The sequence below is a fragment of the Tetrao urogallus genome (genome assembly GCF_951394365.1).
Source record: "Tetrao urogallus genome assembly, chromosome: Z".
Lineage (NCBI taxonomy): Eukaryota > Metazoa > Chordata > Aves > Galliformes > Phasianidae > Tetrao > Tetrao urogallus.
Genome location: NC_136816.1, coordinates 3,036,873 through 3,057,093, shown reverse-complemented (window position 1 = coordinate 3,057,093; position 20,221 = coordinate 3,036,873). Strand labels below are relative to the sequence as shown.

The window sequence follows — 20,221 nt, the reverse complement described above, 5'->3', positions numbered from 1 at the left end:
GAGAATAATTTTTGAGTCCTGCCAGTATGTCTGGTTGCTTTGTCATGAGTTTTTAAACGAGAAATGCTGAAAAACAGGTAGAAAGATGTTGGACAGCTTTGAGCTATAGTGAAATTGCTTACAGGTGAATATTACCATAAAAATTGTTCTCCTTCGAATTCCTCTTCCTACCCCTGGGCTTTTCCATAATATTCTCAATACTGCTGTTTTGCCTGAAGTCTGGTGCAGATTGCTTTCATTTCCAGAAATGGATGAAAACTTATAGTTGTCATTAACTGAGTCTCCTGGTGCTCTGCCCCTGCTCTTCTGTAACATCAGTGCCATACATTGCACACGACAGAGCACATGTTTTCAACAGAAAAAAAAGCACAAAAAGCCTTTTCAGCCTGGGTGGCCTTTCTGAGAGTGAAGGCAGCTTTTGTGGTAGTGGGACAGGACTTCTCCTGTTCAGAACTGTTTCCTAAATGCTTACTGGTATAAACTCATAACATACATTTCGTGTAGGGATAAAGTGCGTGTTGTATTTTTTATTTTTTTTTGTCTCAGCACAATAACCATTACATGCCAGGGTGAGAGTACAGAAATAAGTCTTTGTGCTCCTAGGATGGGGTTGTAAAAGTACCCTACCCATTCAACATAATTGGGCACCTAATTGAGTACTTAAAAGTAATGTATATACACATGTATGCCATTAAGTTATATTGGAAAGTATTCTGTTTGTAATTGTGTGTGCTCTGCTCCCTACAAATCAAAGTATAGTTGATTCTGTGATGATTTAGAACCTTTTTTACAACATTAATAATGCTAAAAAACAACCCATGAAGAACATGAGCCAGCCACGGAAAATACAAAGAACATACACCAGAAAAAGGGAAACTTGGAGACTTGAAAACAAGTAAATTATATCTGTCCAACTTTGTAATAGTAAATGCCCTGAGGTCAGAAACCATCAGAAACTGTTTCTGCCTGCTAATAAAAGCTAGGGAACAATGCAGCTCTTTGTATCAGAGTTGCCAGTTGACTATTTTGGTACCTTTATGTAGTAGATTTTCACATCCTAATCTCTCCTCAAAAGAAAATACAGTCGTGGGGAGAATTCTTTTGCTAATGAAACCAGGCATGGGGTGGTTTCGTTTCAGTAATGAGGAGAAGCTAAGGGATCTCACTTTGTGGGAAACGAGTGAATATGTTGATCAAAAGAGGATGAGCTTTTATTTAGCGCCCTGGGTGCAGGCATCAAAAAGCCCGTGGGAGTGTCTGCTGCCTCCAGGTTGTTAAGAAACTGTTTGCAGATGTGTTTGTTTAAATTATCTACATGAGAAGATTAAAATTTGGAAGAAAGGCGCTGTCACAGTATTGGAGATCCTCTGATCTCGTCAGATCTGGAAGCCAGGTTGGTTTCCTGTGGCTCAGAGTGAAGGCTATTGCTAGACCCCACTGAATGCTGAAGTTGGTGAGCTCTTCATTTTTGTTTCAAAGCCTTTAGTAATTAACTGATACCCCAGAATGTTCCTTGTATATGGAGGCGTGTCAAGAGGAAAATGCCAGCTCTAGAAATGGAAAGGAAAGAAAGAAGGCTGGTTTTTGGAGCATTATATTGGAAGAGCATATGGGAATAGTTCCATTTTGTCATTTTTTTTTGTTCATGAGCTTTTTAGTATAAATATTTTAAAATAATTTCTTTGATCAGTAGCAATTTCTTCCCCTCCTCCGTCATGCTCAGTTCAGACTTTGGCTATTGTTAGATAACTTTTAACTGGTTCCCCTTGGCAAGGGAAAGTAATCTTTCTATGGCAGTAGTTAGGGCTAGAAAGAGGCAGGGATCTTAAATTAACGCAACCTGCAAGCTGTTAAAGGCCAATTTATCCACTGTTATTGCCTTTTTTACTGCGTTGCCATTTACAGGTAAGAGCTAATGTTAATGTTTAAGATGGTCTGAGTAAAGAACAGTTATGCTGGCTTAGATCACTTAGCTTGCTTAGTGGAGTGCTCTTGTGGGCAAGCATTGCGGTGTCAGTGGGGCTGGCCATGGGCTTGGCCTGGACCTGAGAATTAACTTCAACACGGCACATCTGCTTCAGTGGCTTCTTACGTTGTCTCGTGTGTGATCAACACAAAAACTGCTAACAACAAAAATCAGGAGGAGGCTGCAGGTCGAGGTGTGCTTGGAGTTGCTTGGATTCAGCTGAAAATCCCAACTTTATTTTCTTCATCTTGGAGGGTTTGTTTTGCAGGCAAAGTGAATTGTGAGTAATGATAATCAGATCAGCGCTAAGGAAGTCCGTTGTTTTTCCAGTAATTGCTCTGTGTATGCTGTAACAACTTCAGTGATTCTGTGCAGCTTTAAGCCTAATTCTTCACTTCTGTTTGTTCCTGACTATTCAGCATATTAGTTTAATGCCAAATATATGTAGGCTAATTTATTTCAATACGATTCTCCCGTTAAAAATTTTAACGATGCATGCAATGCACCAAAAAACATCAAATAGTTGTGCTAGTTTTTCAGACTTCAATTAGACTTCAACTTGAAATGCATGGTGCTGTTTGTTTTCGTACTTCTTGTCTGCTGTGTGTTTCAGAATGAATGAAATGATAAAAACTTGATCATAAATACAGCGTATTTGGGGTTTGTTGTGAGTATACTTTAAAATATTATGAATATTATACTATGAATAGTCCTTCAACTGTATTAATTATATACTCTGTTACAGCATTCTGTCTAACTTGAAACAGTAACTTGGTATAAAATGCAGTAACAAGTTCATATGATTGGGGTATGGTTGCTCCTCCTGAAGGTGATGAAAGGGTTATGAAAGTGCTTTAATGCTAACCAGACCACAGAAGATGTCTGAACGTTTTCGAAATTCAGTTTGAATGAAAACCTTCTTTTCTTTCTGTTTTAAAAGCAGCAGAGATCTCAGAATTTTTTATCATGTTTCAACGTACTGTTTCATGAGGGGGAGTCCTTAGTGGCCCTTTTGGGGCAGGGTAAGGGTTGGTGCAATATATTTATGCCACTGCTGATTAAATTTATTGTTTTCCCCTCTGTTCTGTCGTGTAGCCGCCCTCAGAAAGTGTGTTTGTGTCCATTCCTGCCGATACATCCACTGAAAATCTCCACCTGCTTGTATATAATTCAGCATCCTGCAGAGGTGAGTAAAGATGCAAGAGTTCAGCTGCCATCTTAGTGCAGCAAATGGTCTACAAGAGGAAGCAATCATGTTTTTAACACACAGTTTTTCCTTTAACACACAAATTTTTCCTTTAAAATCAGAGAGCTGAGGTACCAGTTCATCCCAATTACGGTGACTTCTGAAAACATGCTTGACTTCTGTGGTTTTCATATACACAAGGCATCTTTCTTCATTTGGATTAAATTTGAATTTGGATTATTGGATTTAATTTGGATTAAATTGGAATAAATTAAATTTCCATTAAATTTGGAGGTCTGCTTGGTGTGGCACAAACTGTTTCAGGAGGGAATCTTGATACAACACAGAATTATTATCTTACAAATATGAATTAAGCAATGCATCTTGGTAGTGACTCAAAGTATTTAGATAATGGACATCTATAGTTTAGTTTCAAAATAATCTGTTTCTGTGATTTTTTGTTTTTGTTTTGTTTTGTTTTGTTTCACTTATTGAAATGAAGCACATGAAAGAGCTACTGAAGGAACAGCTTTCTTTGCAGTTTGCATTGTTTCCTGGTAAAGGTACTTTTGCTTTTCAGAGACTCTGAGTAGCTTTAAGTGTGTCCTGGACTGGACTTTATAGTTTACACGGTCTTTCTAGATCCCCTAATCATCCTTCTGACATGCTGTCTGCATTTTTCTTTAGTTAGGTTTAATTAGCAGCTTTCTGTTACGATAGAGTGCAACTGTTGCACAGGTATATGTTCATGGAAACAAGTGGTTAGAGCCGTGCTATCCAAATAATGAAGACATCAGAGCAGAAAAGATTAACTACCTGGCTGTAGAAGGGAACTTGGCTTGTAGGAGGCAAATCCAAACAAAAGCTGAAAAGCTAAGAAAATGGCTTATGATGACTTTATTTGATCACAAGTGATTCTTTTGATATGAGAATGGCAGAGGCATACTTGCTAAAGGGTAGGTTCCTTGTGCTGTAACTGCTTCTAATCAAAACTCAGTCAGACTTCGAGGCAGATAAACCTTTTGAATGTAGTAACAGCATCTGATCCTTCAGGCTGCCATGCCATTATAGAAGTACGTTTCAGAAGTATCATTAAACTAACCAAACAGAGAATGTATTTCTCCTGCTGTGCATCAGTGATGACTTTCATCCTCCTCCTGTTTTGTTATTTATTGGGTTTTGTAGTTTCCAGTGCAGTAAGTAGACCACCAACTGTGGAGTGATTATTGCATTGTGACTTATATCTGGGTAAGAGGGTAAAGCATGAAAGTGAGAGCAGGATTTCCTGCTCCTCCACTGTCCTTCAATCCAGAAGGCTTGCTGTTGGATACATTCACACAAATGTTAGGTGCTGTGAAAGAGAGTAGTCTCCTAATGCGTGGCAGCAAGGATTCCCTAAGATCCCAGGTTATGAATCTTACCATCCAGCATTCATCTTTGCATAATAGATCCATAGATTAATTCAGATTTGATTTGTGAAGATAATTCAGCGTTGCATGTCTAGGTGCAAATGTTTTTGGAATAGTGTTAGTGCACTACTGTTAATAATGAGAGTAATTTAAAAATAAAATAGATACAAACCAGGGATCCTAACCCTCTCAGCAGGAATAGTGGAGCAGTGAAGAGCATATTTGCCTAGTATGATTTCTGCTATTTTCTTCTTTCCACATACACGTGAATATGATAAATACAAATAGGTAAACTGCTTTTCTCATCTTTTTTCTCTCCCATGCCTTCATTTGCAGTCCTGATGGTCAGTGGCATGGTCAGGTGTGTACAAACTGCTGTGCAGCTTTTTCTTACCTCTGCCTTATTGTCCATGGAGTGATCTGCAGTGGAGCAGAGGCCACTGTATACTTTCTGGAGCTTGGGTGGTGGTTATAACAGGGCCCCTAGACTACTGCTTAGGTTGTTCTGTTTCTCTGCCTTTTTTCTTTCCAGAATTGTAAGAATTTTCATTTTTCTGCACCTGTGAAGAAAACGTGTATTTAGTGAGCTTGTATATGGAGCTAATATCATTCTTTATTGAATGGTGAGAATAAAATACAATTTGCTAATTGTTTTACAAGTTCAGGAGAGAATGAAGTAAAGTGTATTTACTGCTTCAAATAAATGTTTTTATTAGTTAAAATTTCATGGTAGAACGACCCTGCAGTGTTACCAAAAAATTTCATGAATTCCCATAAAAGGAAAAAAAGCAATCTAAAAGCAACTTCTTCAAACCTATTTGTATAGATATACTTCAGTTGTTAAATAGTGATTAGGCAAAGAATTGTGCATTAAATTTATGATGCTGAGAAGAACAAAGGAGACAATAACTATTCTCTTTCAAAGCAGAAAATAGAAAATAGCTGATATGCTAACAGGCTGTATATGAAATAGCTAAATGCAGGCATTTTTGTGATGCGAATTCTAAACAAATGGAACGTATTTTAGAGGTAGTTTTGTTTAGCTGTTCTTAAGCTCCTTTTCTCTAACAATTCTTTCCAGTTTTGAATTCTGTATTATATCTTCTTGAAAACATAGATTGTTTTTTAGATTGGAAATCTGCAACTTTTTCCCTGTTGGTAAGAGAATGCATTTATTTGGTGAAAGGTAATTCTGAAACAATACAACATTGAAGAGAATGATTGAATGGCTTTCCCATGACTGATAAGCTTTTAGAATTTTTGCTTTTTAGAGATAAAGAATTAATTTTCTTCCAGTTCTTTCTTGCTGCTTTTAACGTTTGTATGAATCAGGGTGTTTGTGATCTTGTACTGCCAATGGTGACTTATTCAGCTTTGTCAAGGTAGTAATCGATGGTAGTTTGAAGGATATTTCTCCCTCACTTTTCTTGCACTTCATTCACCAGATTCTTTGATCTTCATCTGTCCCTAGGACACATCATACTGCTACAGCAGTAGGCTAGGTTCAGCTAATGTACATCGTTGTTTCTCTTGTTACAAAAAATAAACTGAAACTTATTTTCATCTTTCAGTTTTCAGTGTTGCTTCCATTAAATTCAAGATAAACCTTTGTTCCTTCTTCTTTGCCTGGAAACACAAATTGACACATTCTCTCTACTCTTAACATTTACTGAAGATGTCCTAAAAATTCTAGCTCAATTTGCAATGCTTCTTGTCTAGATAACAATGAGTTTCATTGTGTATGAAAACAAATTTCTCTGTTTAGTATGTAGATGGTTTGGTCCACCTGTCAGTTCATCCCTCTTCCCTCTGTCTTGTGAAGCAGGCATTCCTTAGTCCAGCACAGCTCTCTTGCATGCTCTTTGAGATCTGGAGAGCCTCTGCTCCCCTCCCAGCCATGGCAATCTTCTCCTTATCTGCAACAAAGATGTAGGCAGATGCCTGCTCTGCACAGCCCGAATGGCAGGAGGTAGAGCACTCACAGCAGCTTCAGTGTTGTGCTACTATGCTATTGTGAACTGGTAACAGAGTAGAGATATTTATGTTTTACACCATTTTGACTCACCTTTTGCTCATCTTTTTTTGCGTTTGTCTGTGAAAACGAAGCCCTCCCCTTGTTTTCCAGTGCAGAGAAATTAATGCTCCAACCTGTTACTTTAATGCTAATGCTGTTTTTGCCTGCATTTTGTTATTATTCCACGTATGGTTTTTTTTTTACTGATAACCTAGCCCAAACTCTTGCTAATGGTCATAGTTTAGGACAAAATTAAATTCCTTGCTCTCGGTAAAAGCAATATGTATGAAACTGATTTTGTGTGTGTGTGTGTGTGTGTTACTTTATTGTTGGTTGTTCTCTGTGTGTAGTCAAAGATCTTGAAAGTAGATGGCAATATTAACAGTTCACAGAAGCCCTCCTTGATTTTACTCAAAAGTGACTTTTCTTTTTTACAGGAAAGTCGGGTTTTAAGGACAGTGCCTTTGCTAACAGCTTGTCTCCCTCCAGACAAATGTAAAATTTTGATTGGTCGGCGTTTTAGTGAAGACAGGTGAGCAGGACTGCTTATGCATTTTTCTGGGTTGCTTTAAAGTACGAAGGTATTTCTTCCAGTATCTTTATTAATAGCAAGCAGTGTTCTTAATTTTTGTTTCTAGTCTATACATTCACTTTTGGTGACTTTGATTCCCAGTAAAATAAGCCAGTAAAATTTGGTGCGATGGCCTGAAACATTTAATATATCTTCCTCTACTTTGTAGTTTTTACTGTCTCAGTATTTGTCAAGATTCTGTAGTGCAACACTTTCTCTCTCATAATGGACTACTTTCCTTCCTTTTTCAGTTTTCTCTTTATGTGTACCATGTCACCAGTATTTCAAGTAGTAAGAATGCTCCTTCTTTCCTTGCTCTTTCAGTAAACTACAGTGCACTGAGTTTGTCAGGTCACTTCCTTCAGCTATGGTGCTCCTGGCTCAAGCCTTCACTCTGCTACTCTTAGAAAGCTTTTTGCAATTAATTTCTGACCTGTTACTTGTGTTTCTTTCCATATTTGCTTTGTTTGACAAACCACTTGATGTCATTCAAATACAAGTAACATTTTGTACTAATGTGTGTGACGCTGTACTTAAGAAGGCATCCCAGAGGTGAAAGCTTCTTAGAGAATGTATTTTCTTCAAATGCTTTTCCTTTTCTCTTATAATTAATTGCATGAAATCATAGCTCTCAGATCTTTTTTTTTTTTTTCTTTTTTTTTTTTTTTTTTTTAGTACTCTGAGATTTTGGACAATATTGGTCTCCTAGGTAATGTCTTTCATCTTCATTACATGGAGCCAAATCTTAGAAACCAGTTCTTGGAACAAATGCTAATGACATTTTGCTACGTACATTTTAATAAATGCAAACAAAAATCATGAATACTGATGAAGGAAATTAATTCTAAAATTGAGTTTAATCTTCGGAGAAAACTTCTTGTAGAGTTCACTGAACAAAAACATCAGAAGGTGATTCAGAATGCTGCTCCCATGCCTTTGTGCTGCCCATATAGTAAGTAAAGTACGTTAGAAATATATTACTTTTCTATTAGTCTTCTATGATAATAACAATAATAATTATCTAAGAAGTTCCAGGCCACAGGGAGATTGTTCTCTCTTCCCATTAAACCTGAAAATGAAGCAGCTTTTCATACTGTTGTGTGCAGTGTGGAACACCATCAATGCAGTCTTGTTTCTAGTGAGTATACTTAGAATTTTTTTTAGAAGTGATGATTACAGTTTTAAAGCTTCTTCAGGCTTGAATATTGAGATTTCCCTGACATAAAGGATCCTATTTAGGTCAGAATCACTTGTGAACATCTCAACCACCAGATAGTTTAAATAGATTCAGAATTATATTGTCCCTATGAGAAGGATGCTTTCTGCCACAAGACATTATAAAAATGGTGATTGAAATAAGTTTTCTTGAGATTAATTTGCATTTTGCTGATTTAATCTACAGTACTTCAAGGCTGTAAACCATTAGGAAGAATCTGCAGCATGCCTGCTTTGTGAGTGTGAGACTGCAGAAATTTGGAATGCTCATTCATTGAGTTCTTAGAATCACAGAATTGATTATGTCGGATTAAAGATACCCAGTCCAACTCCCCAGCAATGAGCAGCCACAGCTCCATCAGGTGCTCAGAACCCAGTCCAACCTGACCGTCTCCAAGGACGGGGCATCCACTTCTTCCTTAAATCCAATCTAAATCTCCTCTGTTGTAGTTTGAAACCATTTCCCCTAGTTCTATCGTGGCAGATGCTGCTAAAGAATCAGTCTTGTTCTTTCTTATAACCTTCCCTTTAGATACTGAAAGGCCACTATAACATCTCCCTGGAGCCTTCTCTTCTCCCTGTTGAACAGCCCCAGTTCTCAGCCTGTCCTCATAGAATTTTATTCTCTACAGCCTGGGAAGCATATTCCATTTTTACAACATGCCATTTCTACAGTTCTTTTGTTTTTCTTAGCACTCTATTCAACTTTTCATTGTTTTATTCTGTATTCCTTACTTTTAAGCAGCACTAGTTGCTGGAATATCTGGCAAAAATGTTTTATCAATGTAGTTTTGTACTTGTTAGCATCCTGTCAGGCTTCTTTCCCTGCTGTGGTGTGTTCTAGGAGTAGGCATCTGCAGATATAGGTAGAAACTTCTCAGTGTTTACAGTGAATGAGGAGGGCTGTACTGATTCCTTTGCTAACAGGACTCTTAAAAAGTCAAAATATGAGCTGCACTGCTGCTGTCTATGGCATATTAAGCTAAACAGTTTTTTTTCTTTCTTTTTTTTTTCCCCTTTACATAACATCCATGCTTTGTAAGTAACTTGTTAGTTGCTATATAAGCTCCTTAATCACCCTTGCCCAACATGGATGTACACTTTGTTATTTTGAGTGAGGAAAAAAAATCATAAATGTATGCCTACTGGTTAAAGCCTTCCATTTGCTTCTTTTGAAGTTCTGCTTTGACGCTTACATTGTCTGCAGCTTCCACCAGAAATGTGTAGGTTGGAAGGGAATAGAAACAATTAAGTCTGTGTGCACTGGTCTTGCATGTAAACAGAGCCTACAGATAGAGGAACAATAAGTACACGTTGATGAAGAAGTAGTCTTCCTCTCTTTCAAAAGGTCAAGCATATTCCATGGAAACTGAAGTTTTCGCTATGACATGGCCAAGTAACATTCAGTGAAACACTAAAACGTTGATAGTCAGGGTTAGTCAGACCTGCCAAAACAGCATGGAGAACTCTGCTTAATTTCTACATTGCCAGTAATTTCAGTTATGATTATTTATTTCTGTTACAAGACTGTTAGATTCATATTATTATTGCAGCAAAACACATGCATATGTGAATCAGTTATAATGTGGACAAAATGCATTTTACTAATACATTTGACAAGGGACTGTTCTAACTCCCTGTACCTTAGGTTTTCAAATCTCATTGAATCTGTGAATTGAAAGCGTGGAAGTTAATTTATATTAATATCTCAATGTCTTATTCTCTTATTCTGTGTTTATAAAATAAATGGATTTTTAACAGTTTGTAGTAATTGTAATGTAACTTAATCACTCGTATTGGGAATGTTAGGAAGATGTTTATATGACTTTTTAACTGTTGTATCCATTTTACTTTGCATATTTCCTGCTTAGAAAGACTGCTTATCTCATAGTTGTAAGCTGTTCTTTGCTTCCCATCTTTTTTTCACAGAATAGTGTATTTTCTTACTGACTTCACACGTGTCATTTGTGTAGTTCTTCTTTTGGCTCGTTGGTATTCAAATTTACACTACATATCTATAACCATAGAATCACAGAAAACCATAGTATGGCTTAGGTTGGAAGAGACCTTAAAGCTCATCTAGTTCCAATCCCACTGCTGTTGGTAAGGTTGTCAGCCACTAGATCGGACTGCCCAAGGGCCCCATCCAGCCTGGCCTTGAACACCTATAGGTCCAACAGCTGTTCTGAGTGACCTGTTTCAGTGCCTCACCACCCTTTGAATAAAGAATTTCTGCATAACGTCCAACCTAAATCTCCTCTCTTTTAGTTTAAAGCCATTGCCCCTTGTCCTGACATGATTGGACTACGTAAAAAATTGATCTTCCTCCTGCTCCCTTCATCTACAGGAAGGGTGCAATGAGGCCTTTTCTTTTCCAAGCTAAAGGAGCCCAGCTTCCTCAATCTTTCTTGATTGCAGAGCTGCTCCATCCCTCTGATCATCTGCATGGCCCTCCACAGGGCCCACTCCAACATCTCCATATCTTCATTATGTCTTATGTCCCACTCCAACAGTTTATGTGTTTCTGTGCTGAGGGCATTATAGTTATGTGACTACACTGTGGTTTCCAACTGTGGTGTATTTCCCATGCTGCATTCTTTGGTGTAGAGGCACTTCAGTTGGGCTATTGGCCACGTTACCTCCTTGGAGGAGCACTCCAATGTGCAAACTTCCATGCAAACTGTGCAACCTTTTCCTCTGCCTTTCTTGGCAGGTTCATGTTAGAAATAAAAGATGTTTGTAGTTTTTTATTTGTGTTTTGATTCTTTAAGTTTTCTAGCAGCACAAATCCTGCACAAATCCCATTCTACATCATTGCATCTGATTCTCTTACAAAACTCCTACTATTTTCACTAGCTACTACCTATCCAAATCCTTCATATTTGACCCTACCGTTTATAGGCAATTACTTACTTGGTGGTATCTCAAGTTCTTTAGTATTTCATAGGGTCAATTTCTGGTTTATAGTGCTTCATCAAAGACTATTTTTATTGTGTTTATATATCTGTTTTAATATTTCTCCTTACTGAAGTTATATATAATCTTTCAAACTTAATATTCTTTCAGATTTCTGCATGCTTCAAAATTCCTCTGAGTACTGCTAAGCAGTTTCTTCCTTTCTGCTATTACTCAGTCCTCAGATGGTTTCCAGTTTATCAGTGTTCAAGATGGCGATGATCAGTTTGATCAGTCTCAAAGTTAGTTTTCAGTTCTCCATTTGTACAACTGACTTCTTAGGCCATGATAGAATTTATTTTCTTTGCTCATCTTATTTTCTTCGTCTTCAGTTCTGCTAGTTCCAGTTAACAATTGGAATTTTCATTTAAATCAGCCCTGTGCATTTTGCAACCAACATTGTCACCACTCTTGTTTTATTTCTCAAAACAGGCTGATGTTTCTCCATTTATTTTACAGTTTTTTTCCTCAATAATGTTATAGTGTAATAGTGTGGCTTTTATTCATGACTTTTTTTGGCTTTCCTCTGTTCTACAAAAGTTACTTGTTTTGCCCCTCCCTTTTTTTCTAGCTACGATCTTTCATGTAGTAGCACTGTAGCATCTGATTTTTTTTGCCCTAGAATCATCTTCTCTTTTACCCTTTCTTCACATATTTATTTTCATTTTAGTATATCTTCTTTGTTTTTAATATTTTTGCACTATTTACTTTCCATTCCTGTATTACCACATTGGCTTCAAAATTCTGTTCTCTGGTTTTCTGTGTTGATTTCACAGGTGATTGTCTCTTTTCTCTGCATCTGATTTTCTCTGATTATCTATAGTCGTGTCTTACCCAAATATGGAAACCTTGCAAATCTCTTTTGAAATAGAGAGGTCATAATTTTCTGACATGTTCTGGTGACTGCTAAGCTTGAGATTAAAATTCTTGTCTTGACTTTCATGTGTTGCAACTATTATAGCATGCTTTTCTTTGACCTTGGCAAGTATAGTCTTTTCCCATGAAGGCCTATTGAAAATCCTACAGACCAGCTGTTTTCTCAGCTTATTGAACTACTTTGTCTTGATTGTTTGACAAGTCAGGATGCTATCTCCTGTTGTCAGACTGAAAACAAGCTTGTTGCTTTTACAGCTTTCCTTTGTCTGATGTCCTGTCATCTCATTCACTCTTGAGATTTGTCCTTACACCTCTTTTTACCCAAAGACGTCAGTTTCCTTTTGATTATTTTTCAGATTTTGCCATAAATCTATTTAGACTTGTTTTAATTTTCCTGGAAACAATTGCAAGGTAATTATCTTGGGCTTCATCTGTCTTAAAAAATCTATTTGCCATAAATTTTATGATGTGCATATAAAATTGTATCAAGCTCCTGATAAAGTATTTGATGTTTCTGATCTCTATTATTATCATAGGTTTCTTACTTCTTTCTTTAATCCATTTTGCATCACGTTTGTTAATCCTTCGATAGGGATTAGCTCGCTTCAGTTTTGTTTTTACAGTTTCTCTGAGGTCTAGTCTCAAAAGGTAAGAGTTTTCATTGCTTGACTACTGCAAATTATTCCTTAAGAGTTTGTATCTGCAGCTTGTGAATGCAGTTGTACTGTGTATGCATTTGCTATGCTAATTTACAAGGTAGATTTTTTCCATATATCTTGTTTGAGGTTTTCTAAGTATGTTAGTGTGTGATTGCATATGCAACAATGGGTGTTTCCTGAATCAGATCTGATCATGGTCATAGTATCATGAAACACTAAATGTCTATCCTTCTCTTTCTCCCTCTATTTCACTAGCTAAAATGTTTTTGTACATTATATCTCCTTAAGAGGTGTTCAAAAGATGCCGCTTGGAAATTTTTTTGCTGGATTTTTTGAAGAATAGCTTATAAGGAAGGGCATAGGCTGTTCGTCCAATGTCCCAACGGTCCGACTTGGGAATGACAAGCAGTAACTTCAAGTGGACGTAAACATCTTTAGGTGAAGCCCATTTCTTCTACGTAACATTTGCTCTGAGAGGACTCTGGAAAAGAAAGATTATCAGACTCCAAGTGGATTGGTAAGGTTGCATGATAGCAATGATTAAGGAGGTAAAATAGATCTGTGCTGATGCACTTGAAGGAAAGACCAAATCCTAAAGTCTCCTCTCTGAAATATGTTCAGTAATAAGTTAGCTTTACAAGATGTAAATTTCATGCCCTGCCCATACAGAGAAAACGTATATGTAAACTGCCATGTTACTAGTGCTTTTGGATTTTATTTAATACTTTGTCACACTTTGGGAGGAGTGATTTTGACCTGTTCTTTTTGTTTGTTTACAAGTGCTGGTCTCCTTCTCTACCTGCAAATAGTCATTTTTCTGTAGTTTGCAAATTCTGTGTACTGTGATAAAATTATATACTGCAATGAATGATCAATAACAGGAAAGACAATTCAGATCTCTGCCTCCACCACCTTGTTGTTTATGAGATGGAGCAATTGCATGGTTATTTACACTGCTCTCAGAAATCAAGCTGCAGGTATGTTCTGTGCTGTGTAGGGCTTGCTCTGCTACAGTGCAGTAATCGGGGGTAGAAATGAATTGGGCCTCTTCACACAGTATTGAAGTGATAAGACACAACTTATTTCTGTCAATTTTATAAAGCTGCTTCTGTTAATTACATGCTGTAGATATGGTACTTTTTCATGCTTGTTGACAAATAGTAATGCTCTTGCAGAATCAAACAGAAGCTAATGAAGGCTTACCACTTATCAAATAATTTAAAGCTATTTGTAAGACATTCAAGTAGACTTTCTTATTAGGCTTTTTTCATGTGCTTCGGTGCATCTGTTTACTAAACTAGATTTTCAGCTTCTTTTCTTTATCTGAATCGTCAGGTAGGCACAGCTACAGACTTCAATTTATTGCCTGTTTACTTCTGAAACTGTACTTGACCATATCAAATTTCGGATTCCTCAGTCTAGTTTGGGTAACATTTTTTCTAGCTGTTTTGCCTTGAATGCTGCAAGCCCTCAGCTTGGCGGTGAGTACACAGCTGTTCCACTCTGCTGCTCCTTCCCCTTCGCCCTCTTGCCCCGCTCTGCCACAAGCTCTCCATGGGCTGCAGCACATGAACACAATGACCAGTACCCATGTCTCTCCAGCTTTATGACAATGATGCAATGGTCCTTGTTAACCTTCACAGAATGATTCCTCTGGGCCTATCCCAAAAAAACTTTGTGAATTTGGGATGACATTTGAACTGAACTTTTTTTTTTCATAATGAATAAAATCAGAAGTTATCTAGCACTAGTAGTATTTCATTTGTTTCATTTGGAAAATCATTTGTCACAGACTCTTCATATGAATAATAAAGTAAACTGCATTAACCCAGGTTACAAATGAGAAAGAGGTGCATTACTTCCCTCATGCAAAACTGGGAATCTTTTTTTGTGGATGCCATTTGTTTAAAGGGATGTGGCATTCCTAAGTGTATTAATTGTGGCTGCCATTTAAAATATGTGCTTTTCTTCCTGGGCTTCAGTTCCAAATTTGATTGGATATTTTTGCTGTATTGAGAAACTGTGCTGTGAGTAGCGTGTACAATTTTCTGCTTTGTTTTCTGGTCATACTTTGGGCTAGAGTTAAGGTATGATATGACCCTTTCCTATTGTTCCAGAACTATAGGTTGAGAATTTTTCTCTGGTGCCTTCTGTTTCAGTTTCGTCCTGCTTCTCACCAAAACAAGTGCTTTGAAGAAGTACTGGCTTTTAAAGCATATATGCTTAACATGCTAAAATATAGCTAACAAGCAATGCAGGTATTACAGAAAAATACTTAACAAACATTTTACCTTTTAGCCTTTTGGAGGGGGGTTGGGTGAGAAACCTTGTTACGGAAATTAGAGTATTTAGAAATGCTCACGGGTGGCTGGATTGTGTTACACCAAAGGCATCTTGAAACTGTAAAACACTTGGAAAAGTCTGCTAGCATTACTGCAGTTTGTTTGGCTGCCTTTCTGACCTGTTCCCACATACTGCTTGAGAGAGGATTAGACTTTGGTCTGTGTGTGTTATGCAGAAGGGAATGATTTGGTTTATGGTTACAGCATCTAGTAATATCAGGTACTGCTCTGTGAGATACAAGGTAGATTCCTCCGTGGTTAATTGATAATACTCTTTTTTTTTTTTTTTTTTTTTTTTTTGGTAGGAAAACCATATATTAGCTCACTTTTAAACTACTTTTGAAGCTACATAAATCATAGAATGTTTTGGTAAGTTTTAGGTTATGTTGTGAACCATAGAGAGAAAGAGGATACTGTATGCAGGCTAAAAGAAAGAAGGTCTCCATCAGTAGAATACAGAAACCTGTTTTTTTGTGTGTGTGTTGGGGTGGTTTGTGTGGTTTTGCTATGAAATTATTTCATTTACAAAATTGCTCTGTATTTTAGCGAACTGGTAGTGAGGTTCACAACTGAAAAGCTTGCCAAGATGATGGCTCTGATTTCCATTCCTTGACAGGACAATACCTTTGGGTGCCATTCCATTCGTTGTCAAAAATAATCCATCAGTGTTACCACACAGGACAGGAGAGGTGACAATTAGATAGAATGTTCTCATAGGGTACATGTTGTGGGTACTGTTAGGTTTGAGGGATTGAGTCCAAATTATTCAGCTCTCTCATGATGCATAGAGCTTTACGTCAGTTAAAGCTATGCTTTGTACAAAAACTCATCTGTCTTTTTAGTCTGGTGAAGGGAGGAAGGAAATAATTTCTTCTGATTAGGTTCCTATCTTCTGTGTTGGTATGATTTTCTTTTCAGTGTTTAAATGGATATTCTTCAAGTAGCTGAATAAATATCAAGAATATTTATAAGTAATAAATAAGATTTTTATGTGGATGTGTCGATTTTCTGTTCTTACGGTGTTTGTAGTGTAAATTAGTAGTAAATACCATGATGGTGCATTTTAATTAAAAATGAAAGCAAAACTCATGTTTTAGTAATTATCTTCATATCTTCCATACTGCTTCTGCATAATAGAACAAGAATTGAAAACATTTCAAAAATAAGGGAAATGGTAAATAAAAAAGTATCTTTTTAAGGTGAGAGAGGTATATAACACTAGTCAGAAAATCACTTTGCTGATTTGATTAACAGGAAGAACATATCCAGATTACAATAGCAACTAAATACCACTTACCCTTAAAAAAAAAGAAAAAGTGGTGTATCTTTTATGGAAACGTCAGATTTTTATTTTTCTCCTGTTCTTCAGTATTGATCCTGAGGAACAGTTTCTTAGTGTACAGGCTATGGAGGCTTGCCTTTATTTTTATTCATTTAACTACCTTATGTGAATTACGTTGATCAATATTCCTTCAGACTTCCAAGTGCAGGAGTATGGAAATGACTAAAGTCCCTTGTTTGTGACCAAATTATGAGAAAAAACAGAAGTTTCTATTATCTTAATGGTTTTCAACTGACATTACATTAGCATGTATTCTATAATATGACTACTAATGCAACTAATGGCTGTGTTGGATTTTTGTTTGTTTCATTTGTAATGCTTGCTGTTGGCATTGGCAGTGTTTAATAAATCCCCTTGAACTGCAACTACTTACAGACATTAGAATTTAAAAAAAAATGCATATGGAAGTATAATAAAAATGTTTATGGTAGTAAGACTAGATTGTAATGAGATAAAAGTGTTTAATTTGCACATCTCAAGACCATGCATTCCAGAAATAGTGAAACATGACTTATCTTAAGTATGGCCATAAGAACATAAAATCTCCTATGACAGTTGGGTACACCTCAGATTCAGATCAGAGATCTGAATGTTTCTGCTCAGCAGAGATTTTTGTCAGAGTAAATGGGTTTACTTGGGCCTGCAGTGCCTGTTGCATACTAAAACTAAGGCTGAGTGGTGATTTCCATGAGAAGCATGTACTGCAAGTATTTCTCTTACAATTTAAAGACCGTAGTTTTACCTTAAAGCCTTTTTTTTTCCTAGTATCACAACATCTTCTTGAACTTTACATTAGCAGATTAACACGGAAACACAAAGAAAACTTAAGACAATTTGATATAGTTTTAGAAAGTGATGATCTTGAGATTGGTTTAGTTTGTAATTATTATAAAAATATGTTGACTGGAATGAATTGGAACGCCGTAACTTTAAATAATAAAAAAGTTACTTTGCTCATGAATTTCAGCGTATTCAAAACTCCACAAACTGCTGATGAAATCTCAAAAGCTAGTGACATACAGAAATACAAAAAGCACAGTGCCAGCAGTGAATGTATGGAGTATCATCACGCATACACACAAGGTGCTTTTCCAGCATGGCTTCATTGCTTAAAACCACTAAGTTTAAGAACAAATTAGAGGAAAGACCAACTTTGGCACTGGATATTTATTACATTCAGCTGTAAATTTGGAGAAGTAGGGCTGGGAAGATGTTGAGGATGCTGCTGTTACACACTTGTGGAAGTGAAATATAGGTATACAGGTCTGTTATCAGTACAGTTGAATACTGGAGCATCTGCAGAAATCTCTGGGTCTATTTTCTTTCAGCATGTGAACTTAGCTTCATTACAATTAGAAAGCCTTTGAGATATTTTTTTCTCTTGAATTTGGGCCTTTATTTCTGCAGTGACACTTATTTCTTCTTCTGCCCTCTGTAGACCTGGAGAAAAGATTATTTTCTTCCTCTTGTGCTTTTGGGGAGTATTAACTAGGTAATACTTTGGCCTCTTCTCTAAAGTTTACAACCTCTGCTTATGTAGTTTATCTGTAAAGGCGTTGATCCTTCTTGCTCTTCTTGTTCACAGACCTTTACCAGCTTTTGCCATGTGATTTTTTTGCACAGAAAGGACACAGTGTTTTACCTGCAGTGGACTACTTTGTGATATGGCCTATATTCTTGAGTCAGAGCTGATTTATTTACTGATGCCTACTGTGCTACCCACATGATTCCATTGAAAACGACAACTATGGAATTCATTTTTTGAAGTTTACTCATTGCTGATTTTATTCACTGTTTTTTTCTTTCTGAGTTGCAGACCAATGTGTTTTTTTTCCCTCTGCTTTTAATTAACTTTTTTGCTTTTTTACCTAAATTTGATGTTACCTGTTTAGACGTATGCTATATTTTGTAACCATTCTTATCTGGTGTTCTCTGTCTCTTAATTCATGTTTGTGCTTCATATAGATTAGACCTTTGTGAAGTGTAGGAGTGTTCTCATTGTGTTTCTTTTTCATCCTCTGATGAAAAAGACTACTTGAATAGTAGTACTATAGTAATAGTACTACTTGAATAGTAACTCTTGAGCATCTTTATTTCATCCTGCCTTCAGGCTTCATGTTTGTCTGTTTCACCGGCTCTGTGAATATCTTTGCTTCTATTTGATTTTGTTTTATTTTCATTCTGTTGCTCTTTTTTTTTGAAAAACGTTTTGGAGAGTGTCTAGTAGATTCAGCAATGTAGAAATGATTAGGAAAGAAATTCCAAGTTGTCTGAAGGTTTTCATGATGCTTTGTATGCCCTCACTTTATTCTTCTAATTTAAGAAACGAGTTCTCATTTTCATTCAGTTAGGAGTTACTACCTTCTTTTACAGACTCTTTAAAAATGCTAGGGAGGAGCAACTGTTCAAGAATTTTCTTTCATATATAGCAACATTTCTTTTCTTTTTCCCCCTGATTGATAGGGTTTTAAATTCTTTAAAAAATCAGCCTCTGATCTGTAGGAAGAGAAATACTTCTTGTTTAGAAATTAAGCTTTCTAGCCTTTTCTTCAGATTTGGTAGCTTCAAAGAGTCTGCCATCAGCCTGTTAGCTCTTCTGATTGAAGTGGAAGATAAAATTTAAGTCCCCATTAATTCTCTGAAGTTAGTTATGCTTCACATTAAGAAAGGTTTCATCAAAATTGCTACTGAAATATCACTTTGTGGTAGCAGTGGTAGTGAGAAGACAGTTGGACTAGATGACCTTACAGGTCGTTTCCAACCTATGATTCTATGATTCTATGATCTAGGATGAAAGGTGTTGTATATGTTTTAGCTTTGTCTACCACGCTAGCCAGCAGCTCCATTGCACTCTACCCTTTCTTCCTCTGCCAGTCTAACCTCTTGGGCTAATTGTGGAGCACTCCACCATGCCCAGCCTTATCGTTGTCTCTGAGATGTCTGCTGGTAGTAGGCTATCATCACGTTCAAGTCTTGGCAGTGTTGATGTCCTGAACAAGGCTGGGAAGTGATAATTGCAGGAGGAAATTTTTGAATTGCTCTGGAAATAATAAGCTACCAGGCTTCTTAAAGAAGGCTTCACTGTCAAGCATGTGGTCCCTCTATCTTCCTTGTAACTGCACAAACATTCACATTCTTCATCTACACTGCCAAAGGTACGTGACTTCATGGCAGACATGAAAGTCATTGTAAAAGCTCTTAAGTTCTGTATATCAAAAGATATCAACAAAAGCAAGAAGACCCAGTTTCTGGCTGTAAGCAGCTGCTGTGTGATATTCTTCCTTCAAAAACTCAGCTATTTCTTAAGAGCTTGGGCTAGTTTACCTGGGGTCTCTGCTCATGGTTTTCCTGACTTTCTCCATGCTCCCATCTATGTTTCCTTTGGGTTTCATTCCCCCACGTTTGCAATTCTGGTTGAACTACAAAATTGTGTTCATGAATTTAACTAAAATAATTTAGAATTAAATGCAAAAAACCAAAATTCAACCAATGAAACAAAAACAAGCAAAAACAAAACAAAAAGCCCACACCAAAGTAAAGAGTACACAGAAAAAGTAGCTATGGACCTGGCTTTAGTGAGTCTTACCCAACTCCTCCTAGCTTTTGCCAGTTTCAAACACTTGGAATCAGGCACATGTCTCCCTAAGAATTTGCAGAAGTATGTTACGATTTGTAGCTCAGCACTG

The 20,221-nt window shown here is 36.9% G+C and overlaps 1 protein-coding gene across 1 annotated transcript in view; it reads left to right on the top strand.

Annotated features, from left to right (window-relative positions):
* The window catches only part of DTWD2 (DTW domain containing 2), a gene marked incomplete at both ends in the record, with an annotated part of 62,126 nt that overhangs the window by 12,580 nt on the left and 29,325 nt on the right, over positions 1-20,221 (top strand). Inside the window, 2 exons of the mRNA XM_079548454.1 lie at positions 3,062-3,152; positions 7,013-7,107. Of these exons, the coding sequence (XP_079404580.1) occupies positions 3,062-3,152; positions 7,013-7,107 (186 nt within the window). The remainder of the gene's footprint in view (positions 1-3,061; positions 3,153-7,012; positions 7,108-20,221) is intronic.